Below are 21,820 nucleotides of genomic sequence, written 5' to 3' on the forward strand. Positions count from 1 at the left end.
GAATTTTTATAGCAAACCTAATAGAATTATTACGGATAGAGGTAAATGCTTTACGTCGCAAAAATTTAATGATTTTATTAACATCAATAAAATTGAACATGTCAAAACAGCTGCTTATACTCCCGAGGCAAACGGTCAAGTAGAACGAGTAAATAAATCACTCACTCCGATGCTTGCAAAACTATGTAATGAATCGTCTAAAAAATGGAATCAACTATTACCAAAAGTTGAGTTTGTGTTTAATAATACTTATAACAGGTCAATTGGCAATTTTCCTAGTGTTCTATTGTTTGGAGTTCAACAAAATAATTTGGATAGTGAAAATCATAATATTGCGAATTTTGTTCAAAACAGACAAATACTGTCTGAACCAATTAATATTACAGACACTCGTGAGAATGCTCGAAGACAAAATTTAAAAACACAGGTGTACAATAAACAAAATGCTGACCGGAAAAGAAAAAAGAGTGTAGTTTATAGAGAAGGTGATTTCATAGTTCTGAAAACTGAAGAAAAGCATAAATTAGCACCAAAATATAAAGGACCGTATAAAATTCAAAAAGTTTTGCCTAATGAGAGATATGTTGTAACTGATATTGATGGATTCCAAATTGCAAATATTCCGTTTAATTCGGTTTGTTCACCTCAAAATATGAGGAAATGGATGAGTGATCACGTTTCTGACGGTAGTGATATCGATGAGGACATCGATAATGTCAGGATGCCCGAGATGTAGTAGGTAATGGTAGGCCATGACTTAGGGCTTAGCAATAGTTTGACGGTAGACTGGTTCAGATTGTAATAAACTCTTGTAGCGAAAACACGTCGCCTTATCATTGCTACACCCGGAGGAATTTCTTGAGGGGGTACTCCTGGACATTTTCGCTTGTGATATTCGCAGCAGATTTTCTCTAACTGCAAGTGTTTACAAAATGTGTTGCTTACCACTGGTGCGTTTTGTTCGAAACAAACAAATAAAAAACAACACAACACTTTTGACATATATGAAATAGCAATCGTTTCCTGCGCAACTATCGGGCGCCTAAATTTGTGCGCTCGATGTTTCCCGAAAGCCTCGCTGCTATTTTACTAGCCCGGTTAGTAGTCCCCGATAAGGTATAGCGCTATGATACTGCGCTATGTAATTTAGTTTAGTCGCGCACCGGTAAAGCGAAAGCGAAACCGATAGCTATTTTAAAGCGAAAGATTAGGTGAATCGACGCTTGAGGATGTCATCAACATTTTATGAAGAACAGATCACTGAGAAAAGGTTTGTTTGTTTTCAAGTGATATATTGTTGCATTTCCATCCTTCCCTTACCTTACACGGATGTTGATTTTTGATCACTTACCATCTAAGATCTAAGTTCATACGATGTAGAATTATCTGCTCACTTCATCCATTATGTCTATATTTCTAGTTCAAATTTTCCTTCAATGCATGCCTGAAAACCTCTGCCAATCGATAGAACTTACATTCGGCCCACACCTCACTACAGTCGGGGTAGAACCACTTATACTGGCTGATACAAATCCTAAGCATTTGTGGGCTTTCAGCGACATCACTTAATGCTGATATCAGAAGTCGCTTCCTTTACACTACATGTTTCTCTAAAAACTATACGCATTCCATCTCGTCAGAGGGACGTCGTTGCTTACTTATCAAGTATTTTGATTACAGCACGTTGATTTTTTGTTGTCCTTCTATTGCCTTGCGAATTCATCCCGCTGCACTTTTGTACAACGTCCGGTTATCAGCCAAAACTATTTACAAAAGTTTTCATCCGAAGCTTGTTTTTAAAATTGTCGTGCTATTTTTCTCTGTTTGATTTCTTTTCCCGTTCTGTGTCAGCTTTCATCCTGCATCCTACTGATAGAGGGAGGGAATTTTCGTGTTGGGTTCTTTTGTATAGTTATGCTTTTTTTTGTTTTTTTTTATCTCTCTTAAGCAATTTATTATTGTTTTCATTTTCACTTTTTTATTTGGTTCATCATTTTGCTCGTTTGCTACACTTGAAAGGCTTAAACAAAGAGAGAAAAAATCATTCTGCTCATCAGTAACGAAATGACTCGGAGTTGAAGTGATATTTCCGAGTGCACTGGTTTCCACAAAGGCGTGCACAGAAAGTAGTGTAATCAGCTTTTCACAGTTTCTTTGCACAGTTTTTCCAATGGCATTGCATTTCTTGTCACCTCGTTTCTACTAAAGTGCACGCCAGTGGTCCACCAATGGAAAAGTTGGCAAACAGTAACAAAGTTGAAAATAGCTGCATCCAAAGCAACGCAACGGTCGCAAAAAACAACTGCTAAATTAAGCAGCTTTTTCTCCAACCTTGGTTAGTAGGTGGCGCTCGAAAGAAAAAATGCGCCAGGACAAACCAGGACTTTGAACTGAACTCTGGCAAACAAGTTGGAAGGAAAAAAATCTGAAATCAAAGAGAACGACGACGGTCGTCGTCACCCACTAGACCTTGTCCTCCAGCCAGCCGCACCGCGCAATTAAAAGTAAAACCGATTATAAAGGATTGGGAGTTGGAAATGTTGAACGTCCTTTCGTTTGCTAACGTTGACCACTATTTTGAAGACACATTTGGAGCTCCATTCCGCCTCGTCGTGGGCTTCGTAGGTGATAAGATGGCTGCCGGCGCCGAAATCCGTTCCGGGGCTCTAATTAGCAGCGAATGGACGACACGAGATGGGATTATAATTTATGCGACATAGTTGAAGAAACAAAAAAATAGCAGGCAGAGAATGCTACAACTTTCAACAAACATCAGACGGGATTACTTACGTTGGACTTTGTGATGGTGACGACCCCCACGTTGTCGGAGAAGATTGGTTCCTCCCAGGTGGCCTTTACGCTCTGATGCCGGCCTTCAATGGTGTAGATCTGGGTGTCGGGACAAAAGTCAACCGTCGGAGGTTTGCCAGCTGTTTGGAAAAGGGAAACAAGGATTTTTGAGCAATGTGATTTTGATGGAGCTTTGGCATCTTAGGAGTGAAAGGCATAAACAATAGAACGGTAAATTAATTTCGCCAGATGTTAAATGCGAGATACTGCTTCCGTATGGTATTCAAAGATTAAGTATTGTTCAAGCAATGTTTCGGAGTTTTGCCACCAGATGGTAACAAAAAAGAGTTCGAAATAGCTATTAGCTTTGAAATATGAAAATATTAACGAAGTGATGTATAAACTATTTAAAAAACAAAACTTCAAAATTTTCTACAATTCTGCAAAATTAGGGATGATTAACATGGACAGTACACCAAAACGTTCATTCAGGTTCATCATGAACCTGGACATCTACACAAAATGGCACCCATCACACACACACCAGGAGCGCTCTTGGTAATACAAAAAAAACGATGCACGACAAATCAGAATTACTCTGATGATTTGTATATAGAAAGGCCTCAAATATACTGGGTCAAATACTTGACAAGGAATGAACTAAAGATCATACATCTGTTTGAAACTAATGAAAATTCGATCTAGTCAAACAAGATGTTTGAGCGTTGGTTTATTTTTGGACAAATATTTGACCCTATGTACTTGGAACTAAAAAGTTGACAGGCAGCTGCCGTTGAATAAACAGAACGTCAAACATGAAATTCATTTTTGAAAGTTTTAGTTAATTGCACGATTTGTAGTGATAGGACAAAATAAAATAAACATACTCACGTATTTAAATTTCTATTACTAAAATACTAAAGTATTAAGATAACGAAAATACTTATTTAGGTATGCAACAAGCTGAAAAATGGTGATTATTTCATCACGAGTCGTACATTTATCCAACGAAGAAGGAACCCTGGAAATATTATCTGAAGAATTCCGATATCAGGTAGAATCCCGGGAAATCCTAGGAGGAATCCCGGAGGAAATCGTTAGGGGAATCCCTGGAGATTCCAATTCCTAGAGAAACGGCAGATTCCTGAAAGAATCTCAAGAAAAGTCTTCGAGAGAATCCTAGTAATACCAAGGAAGAAATCCCAAGGAGGAATCCCGAAATGATTTCTGGAGAAATCATTTCAAGGATTTCAGAAGGGTTCTCTGGAACAATATTGAAAGAAATCCCTGCAAACATCCACGAGAGGGGCGATGATTTGAAATACGAAAAGCATTGATGAATATCGGGAGAAATGCCTTAGGTAATCTCAGGAGAGTTCAATTAAGGAATTCCGGGAGGAATCAATGAGGAAATTATTGGAGAAGTCCTGGAAGAAATCCCCAAAGGAATCCCAGTAAGAGTCCTTGAAAAAATCTCTGAAAAAATCTCTAGAGGACTCCTTAAAGAAGAATATTAATGAAAGAATTCCGCAAAGGCTCAATGAAGGAATTCCGGGAGGAGCTCTTAAAGAAAATCAGGAAAAAAAAAACTTTGAACGAATCCAGGGAGAAACCCTTGCAAAAATTCTGGAGGTATCCCTGATGGAACCTCTAGAATCATCCGTAAAAAAACAGGGGAAGAACTCCGAGAAAAATCATTTAAAGAATTTTACGGCGAATCCTTGAAGAAAGTATCGTTGAATGAATCTTGGGGGAATCTACAAAAAAAATCTGGGAGATTTCAATAAAAAATCACGGAAAGAATCGAAGAAGGAATCTTGAGAGAAAACCTAGGAAAACCCTACAGAAACCCCTGGTGTAGTCTCAGAATAATCCGTAAAAGAAGCAATAATAAACCCATTAATCCCTCCTTCCCAATTATATTTTATTTTTCTCTTTATGTAATCCTTAACCTCGAAACTGCCGAAGTACTCGCGGTTTTCCAAACTTACATAGTATTAAGGCAGTAATAAATTGTAAAATGTTAAATCAATGTAAACATAAATGATTTTGGCTCAGTCATGCCCTTTTGGTGCCCGAGCATTCCAAATAAACGAATAAGTAAAAAAGAAGCAATAATCCTGGGAGGTATCCCTGATGGAATGCCGGAAAATATCACTGATGAAATTTCGGGTGAAATCAATACAAGAACCTCAGGAGCAACACCTAACGGAATTTCAGCGAAACAATCTGAAGGAATCCCAGAAATAATCGTAGAAAAATCACCATGGAAACTTCGGAACTGCCAATGTAGGGATCCCGGAAAGAATCCTGATTACTGAGCATAACCGTTGAAGAAATCAATTATACCACAGCACCATCTATTGAGAAAATGTCTAACTAATGATCATATACACTATGGTGCATTATTGATCGTACAAACGCCGACTTTCATACAAAATGGCCAAGTTTGAGATGCTGTAACTATGGTTTGCTTTGATGGATTGAGCTCAATTTTTGACACGGAACTACAAATATGCTGAATTTTGTGTATACAAAGTAAAAAATGTTTTCGTTCACAGGTCTGGGCGTGGCAAGGCGTTGAAAATATTGCAAAAGTGATCGGACAGCGGTACCCCTTTGATTTACACGCGTGCCGCTGTCCGATCACTTTTGCAATATTTTCAACGCCTTGCCACGCTCAGACCTGTGAACGAAAACATTTTTTACTTTGTATACACAAAATTCAGCATATTTGTAGTTCCGTGTCAAAAATTGAGCTCAATCCATCAAAGCAAACCATAGTTACAGCATCTCAAACTTGGCCATTTTGTATGAAAATCGGCGTTTGTCCGATCAATTATGCACCACAGTGTATATCAACAACTCCACCAAAGACACCTGTTCTGGTAGCACGGACAACGACAGCCGTCACCGTGATGTACAGAATGCATACGAAACGATCTGACAGACTGTAGAACAATGACCATTTGTATTCAGACACGATTTATCGTAGCGTGTGTTGCTATAATGTGAATGCCTAAATTTAAATTAATTTTGCACAGTTTTTTCGCATATAAATTGAATTCTTGGGTTATAAACAGACATTGCTTACCTTGCCGTGAATCGATTATGCAGTGGTCGTGGAAATATATTGTTGACTTATCAAATTGAATTGGTAATGCTGCTACAAAATGTATGCAACCTGAATCCCTAAACCTAAATAAAACGACTATTTTTTCTAGTTTTGAACTGCGTTAACTAAACGCTGCTGAGAGTTTCTTTCTCCACCACCGAACAACACCAACTTCAAATTTTAAACCGTGGTTTGATTGTCAGAAAAACATATTTTATTTCCATTTAAAATTTGACTGATTAGCGCCTCGTAGTGAGATACATACTTCTTAAGCAAACCATGTAAGAAGTTTTGTTTTTCTGAACAGTTTCTCCACAGATAGTATTCAGTATGTTCAGCAAATTTTCGATTCAAAAGTACTGTCCTATGAATGGGACGCTGAGCGGGCTCAACCCATTTTGGCATAATGTCATTTGGCATAAAGGCTATTTGGCATAATGCGGTTTGGTTTAATGCCGTTTGGCATTATATGAAGAACAGCCTTCTTGATAAGAATGTTCATAATCTTCGTTATGCTAAATGACCATTTTGCCAAACGACCGTTATGCCAAATACCTGTTATGCCTAATGGCATTATGCCATGGGGTAGAACCGATTTGAAGAGGTGTTCTACCCAAATATCCGCGCTGCTCAGCCGTAATCCATGCATAAATACGGTGTATATAAAGAAAGCATTATTATGAATCTACAATTCAAGTTGAAAAAAAGACACTACAAAACGACACTATACCGTCTTCAACCAGAGGTTGCACAGACTGAACGATCACAAACATGAGTGTTTACGAAACACCCAGTGGTCCAGTGGAGAATTTTCCGTTTGACGAAAAGTTTTCACCGACTGAATCGGGATTCGAACCCACACTCCAAGGCTTACGAGACACTCAAACGACTCATGACTGGCATGAACTTAAGAGGAAAAGGGCCTAAATATAGTCGCTTTGTATGTATCTAACTTCAATTTGGCTTAAGTGGAGCTCTTCCCCTCTTCGAGGAGTCTCACGCGGGTTTCAGACACGTTCCAGGGGGTAGCATGAGGTCTCGTGGGCGTTTTAGGAGCCTTTAATGGACATTTCAAGGGTTCTCAAGGGGTTCCAGAGTTTTGAAATGCGTCTCGAGAAGTTACATGGAGATCACAGAGTGTGTTTCAGAGACGTTCCAGAGTTCACACTGGATCTCAGGGGTCTTAGGTTGTTTTCAGATGCATGTCAGGAGATTCACACGAGGATTTCAGGGGGGGGGGGGGGGTTTAGAAGTGTTTCGGAGGATCTTTATGTACGCAAGAAACCATGATGGAGGCTTTCATGGGATTACAAGGGCGCTCTGGAAAGCTCCCGAAACGTCCCTGAGTATAGAATTAGCTTTCAGTTAAAATACACATTTATAAAATCGAAAAAAAAAGAAACGCCCCTGAAACTTCTTGAAATGCCTTACCAAAGTAACATTTCGAAGTCAAATTAATCTTGAAGAAGTTTTAAGAGCCGTCATAAAATATTATACTTTTTATTTTGATTTTATGATGGTTTTAAGATCCTCTTCTAGTTTTTTTGACTAAAAAATGTTAATTGGGTAACCCTCCTTTTGCCTTATGGTCATTTTTTACCTAAACCGTACACAACGTCAGCGAGTTGTTCCCGACGTAATACAAAAGGAAGGTTAAAAGGCTTCTTTTTAAGCCCTTGAAGTGCCCTAAATATACCTAATGCTTCGAAAATTTCCGTGAAACGCCATTAAAAAGCCACCTCCTAAAACTACTACTTGAAATGGCTTAAAAGGTCCCTGAAACACCTTTAAAAATCTCTATCAAGCCTTTGGAATCTAGTTAATTTCACCTGAAACCTTTTAGAACACCTTTGAAACATTTCAGTTGCCTGAAAAGCCAATACAATGTACAATGGGAAAAAATAGGTATGAAACGCGAATAAATTCCATATCTCTGCTCGGAGTGGATGAATTCGAATGAATTTTTGATACAAACTGCAAAAATCTCTACAGTTTCAGATAAGGAGGGTGTCATTCGCCACACGTTGCTGGAAATCTATGTATCGGCCCCGTTTTACCCCATTCTCTCTCTTTCTTCACCTTTTTGGAAAAATTCTAAAGTCCAAAATAAATGATTTTTTTGTGATTGTGTAAAAACTTCCGTAGTATCGAATAGAGCTGGTTTGGCGCACCGAACGGCCTTAAAAATCAAAATATTTTCAAATTACCCCGACACCCCCTTTTTCTCTCAAATTTCACATGCATCTCCGCCGGATATGGAACGCAAACCATAAGAGCAGGACCAATCCAAGGTCAAATTGCCGATAGTGTGGAAGTTTTTACACAAATACGAGGTAATCAATTCATTTATTTTGAACGCCAGACGGAAATAAATAAGGATTTTCTTAAAAATGTGTGAAAAAGAGAGAGCGGGGTAAAACGAGCTCAATACACTTCTTTCTAGCATCGTGCGGCGAATGACACCCTCCTTATCTGAAACTATAGAGATTTTTACAGTTTGTGTCAAAAATTCATTCGAATCCATCCTCTCCGAGCTGAGATATTGAATTTATTCGCGTTTTATACATATTTTTTGCAACTGTGCAATGCCCTGGGACAACCTGAAACCCACCTGAAATTCATCTTAAACCCTGTGGAACCCCAACTAACGATTGAGCCATAAATAAATGAACTAGACAACCGAACCCCAACTAACATTTATTGTAAATGTAAACGTCAACAAAGCGTCCTCAATACGGTTCGATGCTGAGTTACTGTGTTGTACATATGGACGGAAGCTTCTATGCAAGCCCTATACCAATGAATCTGGCGAACTTAATCCACATGTATATGCTGTGTGAGCAGCTTTTATGCTATCAAGTGATAGCTCTTTTCTCAGCTCCTATGTAACCACTAACTGAATAGCATCTTGAGAAGGCGCTTTTTCAGCCTTTTTGCAATTGTTAAATAATAGTTATACGGCATCCCCTAATTAATCGATTAAATATAATTAGGTTATGGATACCGTGACGCAATACATGTGGAACTGGAATTATCGCTTTTAAAATTGAATAATTAAAGTACTTGCCGCGACTTGAATTCGAACTCCCAATCTCCGTATCCACTGGTCCCGATGATGTCCTCGCTGCCACACTGCTATAAATAAATAGCATAGAAAATAGCCCGTTTTGTTTTACTCCAGACAAGGCTTCATAATTGTGCCACAAGAAACCTTACCCAACTTCATCTTGCTGCAAAAGCTTATGAAACGTCAAACGCAATAATGTTTACAGTGAACAAGCTGTGTGGTTGCGCCAACAGCTTCTTCGTCACAGCTTCTAGCTGAAAGAGTGTTCTTTAAACAGCTACGAAGCGCTGCTGTTATGTGTATTTGGCAACATTACAAAACGAACGTACTGTATAAAAGCAGCTGTTTTATTGGCTGGGACTCTTACTCGATTTGCACATCTTCCGGCATTGAATTAAAGTGCAATAAAAGCAACCCAAATAATTTCACAGCACCGAGATGGATAGCTGTAAAGAGTTTGTGTAGTAGCTATATATTCCGCTTAAACTTTGTTTTGACAATAATGTTTACATCAAACAAGCCGTGTTGGTATACCAACAGTTTCTTTATTACAGCTTCTAGCTGTAATGAAATCGCATAACGGCCTTCAAAGCGCTGCTGGTTTGGGAATTTGTCAGTACAACGAACTGTACTGTGTAGTAGCAGCTGTTTTGTTAGTGGGGACTCCTATTCGATTTGTTCATGTTTTCACATCTTCCGGGAAATCTCCCGGAGTTGGAATAAAGTGGAGTAAAGGCAACCCCAGTGACAAGTGATGGATTTGCAGTCGTGTATTAGCTTATGATTTATATTTGACTAGGTTCCTTTTTATTCAGCGTTGACTGCTTTTATTCGATGGTTACATAACAGAAAGCAAATGACTGAAGCTTATAGCGCTGAAAATGTTAGTTGGGACGCCCCCAAAATGTTTTGAAACACTCCTGAAATCTATGTTGTTTCTTTGAAACGTCTAGATTCGCCGCAGTCAGAATTCCCTTGAAAACATCTTCGAAGAACTTTAGAACCCCCTCTTTCGGACTCTCTGAGAACTTCCTGAGAACGCCTTACCTCATCTCGCAACCCCAGGACTTGTTTTCGTGAAATAAGTTTCCTCAATAAAATCATTTGCTTAATTTATGAACACAGTTCTCTCTTTTTATGCCATGTTTTAAATTATGCACCCCTCAGAGGTTCCAGTGAAGCAACACTACTCAAGTATGAACACAAATCTGATGTAAGTCTAGTAATTGTTACTACCCTATTAAGTTACACACTTGTCACAGAAGAGTCACGGCGGCGTAGGTTTTTGTTGCGCAGAAGACACTGTGACTTATTTCTTACAAATAAATACTTACCTGCTAGAAGTAAGTCACAGTGACTTCTGCTCAACAAAAACCTGCGCCGTCGTGACTTTTCTGTGACAAGTAGTGTGTTACTTGGGTACAAAGTTCATTTATATGGCCAGCAAAGTTGGAGAAGATGGATTGACCTCATTAAATGATGTAGAATTAACATAGCTGCTGGAAGCCTTGTAGAATTTGTATTATTGAAATCGAAACATTGATAGCTAGGGTTACCAGAAGAAACTCATGGAATATTTTCAGCAAGCGTTTCTGGAGAGATGAGAACACTCTTTTGCAAAGAGTTACACTCATTTCCTATTTTCTCAGCTCCGAAGCATGCAATCAAGAAACGATGTATGGACGACTTTTGCCTTGTGGTTTTGTCTAACAGTTTGCCGAATAGAGTAGGGGTGGCACACGCATACCAAAGTCATAGCAGAGAACCACAAGGCAAAAGTCGTCCATACATCGTTCCTTGATTGCACGCTTCTGAGCTGAAAAATCAGCAAGTGAGTATAACTCTTTGCAAGCGAGTTGTTCCCATCCTTGATCCTGGCAAGTATAACAGTAAGAGTTCCAAGAAGAATTTCTGGAGCAATCACAAAAGGAATGCTTGGGAAAAATCACTGAATAAATTCCTTTTGAAGAATCCCTCCCTTAGAATTCCTCCTAAAGAATCCTTGGAGAAATCCCTGGAAAATTCCCGGAAAGCATTTCTGGAGCAATCCTATGGAGAATTCCTGATGGAATTCAATCGGTAACTTCTGATAAGCAAGTAAAGCAGCAGAAAATACATTATGTTGAATTTTGCGCCGAATACCATCGAGTGTTCATGTTCAATGTAGTGATGTTCATTGCCCGTGGTTGGCTTTCAGGAAGTTTTTTTTTCAAAATTGAAAAATTAGGGTATTTTTCAAAGTCGCATTTTTGATACTTTTTGTTACTTGTTTTGAAATCAATTGGAAACCACCAGCAAAATTCCGAACCTGACAGTTTTACGATAGCTGACCAAGAAGTTCAGATAATGTTAAAAGTTTTCAATACCTTGGTAGTCAAATGGAGGCCGATGGTGACTCCAAGATTGGCGTAGACGCACGGATCAAGAAAGCTAGAGCTGCCATTGCGAGTTTAAAGAAACTTGTGAAAAACAACCAGATTGTTCGATGCACCAAAATCCGAGTTTTCATCTCAAACGTGAAATCTGTGCTATTGTACCGTCAGTGAAACCCGGTGTGAATCAGTGGAGAACACTCAACGGCTGCAGGTCTTCATCAATAGATGCCTGCGGTATACAATTCGTGCGTGGTGGCTTACAATTGGATCTCCAACGTTGAACTTCATCGTCGATGTCATCAAAATCCGGGAGCGACAAAAAATCAGGAGTGGAAGGGGCGGAAACGGAATCTGGACGCAAGCGTTAGATTGGATCCCAGCAGGACATCGCAGCAGAGGTAGACCCAGCGGATCATGGCGGCGCATCCTCAACAAGGAAATAAAGGAAGTCGTTAGAAGTTTGACCTGGCTATAGGTCAAGGCGATAGCGGACAATCGACCAGGATGAAGATCTTTCAATTCGGTCCGCTGTACCACCGTGTATGTTCAGGAATTAAAGTAAGTATTAAATAAAACTTTTTTTTGCTGCTTTCATCGGCACTACAGTCTTTGGGAATCAAAACGACTGTTTTAGATTTGATTCCTCAAGAGTCTTGGGCCAAGACTGCCGTGCCGATAAAAGTAGGTCAAATCTCTCACATCAGTCGAACTCTTTTTTTCATATAGAAATATTCAAGGAGTAAAATTTAAGACATTTTTGTATAAGATGCAGAATTTCCAAATAAATCATACGTATAAAAATCATTTGGCATCCCTGATTCCCATATCTGATTTGAAATGATGACCTTTATTTGTTTCTGCAAGGTCAGTGTTACCAACAATCAAACACATTTTCCGTAATCATGTGAAGCTTTCCTTAAAGGAGATTCAAAAATACAAAAAGCTCGAACAATTTTGGACATTCTCCATGAACAATATCTAATTCTTCTTGAAAAGAATGTTGCAAGCTTATGCATAAGAAACAGAGGATATAAGAGGCTTGAATGTGGATGCAATGAGAGTTGAGTCAAAATGCACCGTCAAGTATCACAGTCTCTTTTTTTTCTCTTCGCTTCTAACGTCCAATCAACGGTGTACCATGACCAATCATTTCACAAAGTCAAAACTTTTGTTACGTCACAAGAGCTTCTAGTGTTTTGGAACTAATTTTGACTAGCGTTTGCTTTCATTTTGCATCACCAAAAAATCGCGTTTCATTCGGCGTCTGCTTTCGATAAGCCTCAAAAGCAAAACTCAAAGCTTAAAAAGTAACTTAAATGAAGCGCTCACAATATGTGCCGACGAACTAACAAACCGATCGAAAAAAGCATCCATCCATCAACCAACCATCAATGAGAACCAACTTACCCATCACATTGACGACGAATGTGCAGCTGCTGGTCAGCTTGGAAACCGGATGTTTGGCCGTATAGCTGATATTGATGGACCCGAGTGGCAGCTGGAGGACATCCTTCTTGGCCCAGTACGGCTCGACCACGATGTCCCGCTCCCAGTTGACGTCCGTTTGCGGCCGCCGCAGTTTGACTGCCGTGTGGTCCGTCTCGTTCGGATGGAGCTCCACGTTCACGCTCGTCGGGCAGGTCAGCTTCGGTTGAGGATATCCTGGAGGGGCGAACGAAAAAAAAGGAGATGACGGTTAGAGCAATTAGAGGTTTGCTAGGTCGTGTTCAGTTGCTCTGTTTCTAAGATACAGTGATGGTACTAGGATTGGGCAGTTAGTAGACACAGTTTTCAAAATCGTCAAAAAGTAACATAGAACAACTATGCGCCCAGCAGTACTAACACCGATGCCTACGAGAAATCGTCTACTTCGGCAGGAACACCAGGCACTTGTGAGATGAAAAAACTTTTCCTTTCCCTGCAACCTGCTCAATGCTCACATGTGATTGCATTGAGTGTACAGAATAACAGAATGGGGCGCAATATTGTTCCCAGCTAATTGAGCTCGACAAGTGGACCTTTTGTTTTGTATGTATGTCGCAGGTGAATTGAACGGGTTCCAAAGTCACTCGGGAAAACCGCAGGTGAAAGTTTAGCCATACATTTACCGCTTGTCGATGGATTTTGTTGGAAAGGTAGACGTTCCATTTCATCCACTCGTCGGATTCCAAATAAGCCATATTGGAACTAGGCCACTTTCGATGAAGCGGAAGCTGCCATGAAGTACAAGCTACAATCAGAACCAGTTGGTGCTCCACATCATGCTATTCAAGATACATGTTTCTATGTATTTCCTCCGCTGACCAGTCGAGTTTGACAAAGGACAAAGTTTTCGCACGTTTTTTCTCCAGTTTTCAGCCAAACGAGCGGTTCATGATCATCACCGAACTTGCTCAGCTCAGTTTTGGAGCAGAACTGGATTAGGAGAGAGAGTTCCAAATTGGAACTTCCAATACGCACCTGCGATACGCATTGCGATACATCAAAACTGCATGTGCTTTAGGCTCTTATTTTACAAAAATTGGTAATATTAAAGCTCAATATCGAAAAAGTATTGTTTAACTATTTGAAGTCCGTATTTCAAGGCTGAGTGATCCCTCAAGGGGACTAAAGCTATCAAAAAACTTACAGATTTATCAAGAAATGTGAAATGCATGAAAACGAATGAACATTTCGATCGCTTCTTACATGAAAATTACAAAATATAAGATTTTTTCAGCTTTTTGGTTCACTTTAGCCCATATTGCGTATTGGGCCACTCTCCCCTACATGAGCTTAGACGTATGTGAGTCCGTATGTGTCCACACCCCGTTCACAGACATGGTGATGATGGCAGCAGCCCTCGCCCCTGCCTCGATTGGGTCAAGGATGATGCTGCTGCTGCTCTAGAGGCTAGGCTACCGGGGTGAAAAGTTGTGACATTCGCTTGATTTATGCGCTAGTTTAGCTAATAGTTTTGTGTGAGCTGTAAAGCTGGGAAGAAAAAGTTTGGAACTGCTGCTGCAGTCACGAAACAGAAGAGGGAGTTCTGGATGGGTGCGATGTTTTATGGATTATAGATGCTGAGCGTTTTGGGTGCCTTTGATTGGAGCAAATGGTGTGGAATACGGTGAAAGCAGAAGCATAATGGTGTAAAAATACATTCCTTCTTAATTACTGGTAATGTTTTCCACACGTATTCACTTTTTTCTCTGTAGATTTTTTAAATCGCCCCCTTAAGGCGAAACTGGAAGCATTTTCTCATTTTATCGGTTTTTGATTTAACGACGCAATATTTTCAAAATCGGGTTTCGTGCACATGTAGAGTATGGATCGAGGTATCTTCTGAATTTTTTTGAGGTGGAAAATGTTTTCCATTTTTGCAGAAACCATTTTTTTGTGAAAATCCGTTCAAAAATGGTTTCTGTAAAAATGAAAAACATTTTCCACTACAAAAAAAAAATCAGAAGATACCTTGATCCATACTCTACATGTGCACGAAACCCGATTTTGAAAATATTGCTTCGTTATTTAATAAAAAATTAAAAACCAAAAAGTGAGGAAATGCTTCCAGTTTCGCCTTAATGCTAAATCTAGGTTACTGGATTTGCGAAATTTCGAGAGTTTTGTTTATATCTGAAAATAAACTAGGTATAATGAACAAAAGCTTATCCATCGGAACTACGAAAACACATAATGATTCATCGTTTAAGACCAACAAAGTGTTTATTTTATACCAGGATAAGTTTTACCAGCCATTTTTACACGCACTTCCAAAAACGAGTTACCTAGTTCTAGCATTAAGGGGGCGAAATGTATAGCTAATTTATATTTCCATATTTTCTGGTATAGAAGTCCATGTTTTGTGGATAACAAACAAATTGAACAGATTGATGGCAAACAAATTGACTGGATTTAGTAAAAATCGTACTCCGGCTGAAAAAAGAACATTAGAAAACAGAATATTTCACCCGTAGGCTACAAAATAGTGGGACGATAAGGAGAGCGTCCAACATAGCTCTGGTCCTCACAAGTTCCTACGTTATGCTTCCACGGTTGAATCGATGACAAAGACCACCATCTAACAGTTGTGTGCTTAGTTGGTAGTGCAGCCTGGGCACTGTTGTCTTTCTGACTTCAGCTAGGTTGAGAAGGCACGTCCCGAGCGTCTGTTCACCAAGGAGGTGCGGCTCAAATGGCGTCTTATCTGGCATCCAACGGCTCCTCCACCAGAAGCAGTCTTGAAGTCGATGGACGGCGAAGATCTCGTTTAATGGCGACAGGCTGTCGACAAAGCCTAGCTTGACAATTTCCACAATTTCACTTTATCCCTTTCATGACGAACCAGCACAATAGTGCTGTTGAGCGATAACAGTTTTGCTTATTTTTTCATCTGTTTAGTCTTTGTTTTATGTGATGCAAACTATTTCAATAATTCAGCCATTGCGTATACTTGTATGTGTGCAAAGAAACTTTTGTTTGCGTAGCCTCTGAGATTTACCACAACAAATTAATCAAAAAGTGGACAAAACCGGAAAACATGAAAAAGTTTTATCTGTCACATATTTTTTTCCGTTTATCTGGTATCCCAAGTTAGAAATTCAAAGACGAAGAGTAGTTCTTTCAAATGAGTAAACATAATTGTGGTTTTGTTGTGAAATCTAAGAGTTCTGGAGAGCCAAAGTTGAGCCATTTGTATGAAGATTCCACTTATTGGGCTCCGTCCCGAAAGGGTTCTAGATGGTCACCATTCTGACCAATGAGCAGTTTAGGGACCCTCCTTGGCGGAATATTCAGAAAAATATCCACTTTTCGAGTAGCTGTTCGGGACTCAAGAACCTGATTATTAAGCGGTGCAGACATAGGGTAGCGAGCCACTTGGGCAGTGGCCGGTATTTTGGTCACTCTTTGCTATGAATTAGTCAATTCCAAACTAAATGACTTGAAACTCTGTACACTGCTAGATACTATACGTATCGCACCGCGTTCCAAAAATTGTGTCAATTGGTGCAAAACTGGCTGAGTTAAAAGTGCCCAAATAGGAGCCCTGCCAAGATGGTTCCACTCCCCTATGGCTTACTTTTCGGGTACCATCTATATGAAATCAGGTGTGATGCCGACCTTATCAGCTATTTTGTTGGTTTTTAGCACCGCACGTCATGGCGAAGGTTACCAGCGTTCACTTTCCAAATAATGCATTTTGCCTCGCGTTTTCTCAAGCACAAAACCGAAGACCCATCCACCGCATTGGTCTGAAAATGCTAATCGGTGTTCTCTGCAAGTGAGCCAACAACTAGTAGCATTTTTAAATCAATTTGTTTGATGCAATTGTGGACTAGTGCTTAAGAAAATTCGAGTAAAATGAAATGCAACCATCTTTGTACTCTACCAACCTTGTCCTTAGGGCTCGCGGCAGAAACCCGTAGCAAGATACGTTGGGCTGAGCTTCTGGTAGGTGGGTATTTGGGTGGCCTAAATTTATATGGGGATGTTCATCAGGGATGTTTTCGATCACCTGGCAATCGTTTGACTCATTTGTCCATTACTCAGTTCAGAAGCCTAATATTGAAATGTTGTATTCGGGATTTTTTTTTATTCTTCAATCAGCTAATTTACAGCTCTTTTGTCCACTAGAGCACTGCGTGAGCGATTGCAATTGGCGGCTAAACTTACACTTTGTACAGCGCCGAAATGTATTCTATTCTAATTGTAATAAAGTAAGGATGCGATTTTGTCAGCCCCATTTTGCGACGAACTTTTTGCTCTCATTATCTTACGGTCACATTTTAAGCAATTTATTAATATTTATCATCAAAGTACTGCTGAGATGCAGAACATAAGGGAATAAAAAGTTTGAAAAACTGTTCAAGTTTTTGAAGAGAGCAAAAAATGTGTTCCGAAAAGTGGCTGACAATATCGGGTCACTTATGTATATCGAACTGGTTGCCGTTGCGCTGCTGTCACTTTTCTACCCTGTCCATGGGTAGAATGAGCATATGCTCAGAAGAGGGTAGGTGTCAGCTGCTCTCGGGGGAAAGAGCAACTGACAAAAAATTGCAAGTGCCGGGGCTGGGATCGAACCTATCCTTTTATGAAGTGAACGTGTAGCCACTACGCTACGGGCCCCGACAATTCGGCAAAGTTGTATATTAGTGTTTTTCCTATAATTATCAGCAAGGACGCCATATTCTAACTCTTATATTTACGGCGTATAAGTGTTAGTACCACCTGCTCCTACTAAACGATCGGATTTTTCGAGCGATTAATATGAGTAAGTAGTACTAGCGCTCTAGCGCTGTATATATGAGAGTAAGAATATGGCTTCCTTAGTGATAATTATAGGAAAAACACTAATCTATAACTTTGCCGAACACAACATTTCAAAGTTAGGCTTCTGAACTCAGTTATGGACAAATGAGTCAAACGATTGCCAGGTGATCGAAAACATCCTTGCTGTTCATGGACCACGTAGACCAAATTTTGGCCATCTCAGACCCCCCCCCCCCTTCTCCCTCGTAGACTTTTTTTTTCCATTTTTTACTGTTTATTTACTGTTTAAAAAGCATTCACAAAAACATTACAAAGTATTACAAAATATACAAAGATGTTTAAAAGCTAATTTTAATCCTAATTCTTAACGAAAATCTGTATATATTTCAACAGATGTTAAGATTATTGCCAAAATGAATACTGAATATTTTTTTACTGTTCCATCTAGTGTCTCTTATTATTTTTTGAAATTGAAACAAGCTTGGATTTCTATGATGATATACATTATAAGCAATAGCTTCGCAAACTAACCATAATGCTGCCTTAAATTTTCTATTCTGATTTCCTACTCTCATATAAAGTAGTAGATGGGGAGATCTTATCTTAATTTTTAATCTATTTCTAAGTATTCCCGATACCCACAACCATATTTCTGAAGTTTTTGTACAATTCATTATTCTGTGCAAATTGTTGTCCGGTTTACCACAAACATCGCAATTGATATTATCTACATTTGCTATATTGTTAAACATTTTTATATTATTTGGAACTATATCATTGAATATCTCATATAGTGCAGATCTTGTTGACAAAGTTAGAAAATTTTGATTTATGTTTTCCCAAATTTCACTCCATAGAATCTGTGGATACTTTTCCTCTACTTTGACTTTTATGTTAATTTCATCAATCAGATAACTGTATATTTGTTTGTTTGTTACTAAGTGAGACAGTTCTTTTATTTCCTTTGCTCTAGAAATATATCTTTGAGTATTGAGACTCAAATTTTTCAAATTACTTGTAGCAATAAAATAGTGATTGATAGTTTCATTTCCTTTAAAAAGTAAACTCCTTATGAAAAGTGATTTACACTGGGTTTCCGGATCAAGCAAATTAAGACCTCCTTTGAGGTTGTGTGAACAACTGAGTTCGTTCAATTTTGAAGATTCTATGACATCCCCACAAAAAATATCCTGAATTCTTCCTAATTTGTGCAATATGCACATTACTTGGCGGCAAAATTTGTGAAACATACCACAATTTTGAAAGTATGTATGTATTCAAAACAATGACCCTCTCCAAAAAATTAAGTCTCCTCGACATCTGTGCCTGTGTGGCAGTATTAATGCTTGCTATGATTTTCTTATAATTACTTTCTACCATAACTTTGTAGTTGGTGTTAATGAGTAAACCAAGAATTTTCAATTCATTTTTCTCTGAAATGAGCTGAGGCCCTATCTTGCAATTGTTGAATCGCAAAAATCCAGATTTTTTTACATTAATCTTGATATCAGCAAATAATGAAAAATGTTCAATTATCTGAAAAACAGCATCAAACTCACAATCGGATCTGATGAGAAGAGTCAGATCGTCGGCAAAATCCAGAACTTTAACAAAACGCCCAGAAATTAAAATACCCGATATACTATTATTCAAGTGTCTTATCAGCGGCTCAATATATAAACAAAAAAGTAACATGGACAAAGGACATCCTTGTCGCACAGATCTCTTGATTCCAAAAGACGGTGTTAAAAAACCATTTACGAGGATTCTAGAGGTCGCTTTACTGTATAACTGTTTTATGCAATTTATCAATTGTTCTGGTAGTTGAAATTTTTCCATGACTTCCCATAATCGTTTATGACAAACCATGTCATGCCTTTTCAAGGTCGATGCTGAGTAGAGCAAACTTAAACCTTTTTGGCTGTTGTGCTTTCACAACGAGAGTACGAATGACATCAAGATGATCGGTGCAACTTTTACGTTTGACTCCAGCTGTTTGTCCTTCTTCAATCAGCTCCTCGACGCAAATTTTTAGTCGATTGGTAATTATTTTACAAAACAGCTTATAAGGCCGGAACAAATCTCATTTTCTTCTTTTGTCACTTTGCTCGTTGACTCGTCAAGGGGGGGGGGGGGATGACAAATAATAAATGAATTTGATGAAAATTTACCCAAACATTTAGGCAAAATCGTCAAATTCATCAGATTTGTTAAGAAATTTTCTCGACGACTCAAATTCCACTTTAAAATTTTGAAATTTCTCAATAATTTATTTGTGTTCCCCCTCAAAATGTTGAATTCCAACAAAAATTTTCCGAGGGGGGGGGGGGGGGGTGACATAAGAGAAAATCAAAATTTGTGTCAGCCTAATCAGCATTTAGTAAACTGATTGGTCTGTAGTTATTGAGATCACTTTTAGTTCCTGTTTTAGGAATTAGTGTAATAATTCCACTTGAAAAACTTTCGATTGGGACAATGTTGCCCGAAAAAATACCGTTAAAAAGTTTAAGCAAATCTTCTTTTACAATAGAGTAATGAATATGGTAAAACTCGTAAGTAATGCCGTCTGGCCCGGGAGCTTTTTTCATAGTGCTATTTTTAATCGTACCTAGAAGTTCTTCTTCTGTAATCGGTGTAACTAAAGCTTGTTTAGAATTTTCACTAAGGGCTCTCCTGATAGAAATTATCATTGAAAGTGTACTATTACTGCTACCGCAATCGTCAAATTGATTCTTATAATGCTCATAAATAATTTCTTTTGTCTGACTATGGTCGCTTAAATGACCATCGCTGTTTTTCAGTTGCACACGATTGTGATGGCTATGCCTTTTAACGAATTTCGAAACTTGGTAAATACCCATTTTCTCTGCTTCCAGGATAGTGTTTGGTTGAAAACCTGAACAAATTGATTGCAGTCGCTCATTTTCCGCATTCACGATAAGGGATTCAACTTGGAACATCTCATCATTCACATCTTCATTATTGATTTGCTGGTTCTCTAGCTCTTTCAACCTATTATACCAAACCTCTTTTTGAGCACGGTTACGTTGATTGTGTTCAAAAAATTTCAAATTGTAGAACTGTTTGATTTTGTTTTTAACATCAAAACACCACCACTCTGCAAAATTATTAACGTACTTTTTCCTAGCGCGCAGACTATCGTACTCTTTCGAAAACTGCAGGGATAGTTCATCGTCCTGCAATAAAAAGTCCTTAATCTTCCAGTAGCCTCTTTCAAAAGCCGGAATTCGCTGATTAGCATCAATTTGATAGTTAAAACATATCGCGTGATGATCCGAAAAAGGTATTGCCCTGGTATCAAATTTGCCAATTTTGGTTAAAATGTGTTTCGATGCATAAAAGCGGTCGATCCGTGAAGCCTAGTCATTTCTAAAAAAGGTGAACTGCTTCTTCTGTCCTTTGAGTTTAAGTTCAACATCTTTGAGCTCAAAAAGGTTGGTCAAAGTTTTTAAGCTTCTACTGATATTTTTGAAATTCCCACGTGTATCATCGTCCTCTAGAATGCAATTAAAGTCACCTCCTATTATCGTGTTGGAGACTGCAGTTTTACCCATATGCTTGACTGTTTGAATTTCAAACAACTCATCACGTTCAGCTCTGTGCTGTGATCCTGCATGACCGTAAATATTTACGAAATTGATGTTGTCTATTACAATTGAAATAATTCTTCCAGAAGGACATTTTAAGCAATCCCGCGTCTCGATTGATTTACGTACCAAAATGGCCGTACCAGAACTAGTTCCATTCCGATTTACGATTTACGGCTCAAAATTCAAGATGGCGACTGTTTAATGGAGTTTTGGGCTCTAAACCATGCAATCTATATATATAAAAGTCAATGTATGTATGTTTGTATGTTAAATTGTATGTTAATGTGTATGTAAATTTGTTTGTTAAAGAGGTGGTTATAAGGGTATTGGAATTCAAGATGGCGGCTTAGGTTCCAAGATGGCGGTCAAAACGTCAGAGTGCTTGCTATTTAACGGTGAATCTGTTACGGATACTATGCAATATGGGTATCTATCGATCGGGTTTGATGAGTAGAAGTCAAAAATCAATATCCGACCCCATTTTGAAATCCAAGATGGCGGACCATAATCTAAGATAGCGGTCACGGAATGCTGTTTTGAGCAATGTTTCCATGAAATATGGGTATCTATCGATCGGACTTGATAAGTAGAACTCAAAAATGGATATTTGACA

General features: G+C 38.7%; 1 protein-coding gene across 1 annotated transcript in view; it reads right to left on the reverse strand.

Moving 5' to 3' along the window:
• Positions 1-1,275: 1,275 nt before the first annotated feature.
• LOC109432373 (uncharacterized) overlaps positions 1,276-21,820 on the reverse strand; it is a 495,279-nt gene continuing 474,734 nt past the window's right edge. The window contains exons 10-12 of the mRNA XM_062854538.1: positions 12,755-13,009; positions 2,791-2,930; positions 1,276-2,666 (exon numbers count right to left, since the gene is read on the reverse strand). Coding sequence (XP_062710522.1) covers positions 2,499-2,666; positions 2,791-2,930; positions 12,755-13,009 — 563 coding nt within the window. The 3' untranslated portion in view covers positions 1,276-2,498. The remainder of the gene's footprint in view (positions 2,667-2,790; positions 2,931-12,754; positions 13,010-21,820) is intronic.

This window comes from Aedes albopictus, chromosome 2 (genome assembly GCF_035046485.1).
Source record: "Aedes albopictus strain Foshan chromosome 2, AalbF5, whole genome shotgun sequence".
Lineage (NCBI taxonomy): Eukaryota > Metazoa > Arthropoda > Insecta > Diptera > Culicidae > Aedes > Aedes albopictus.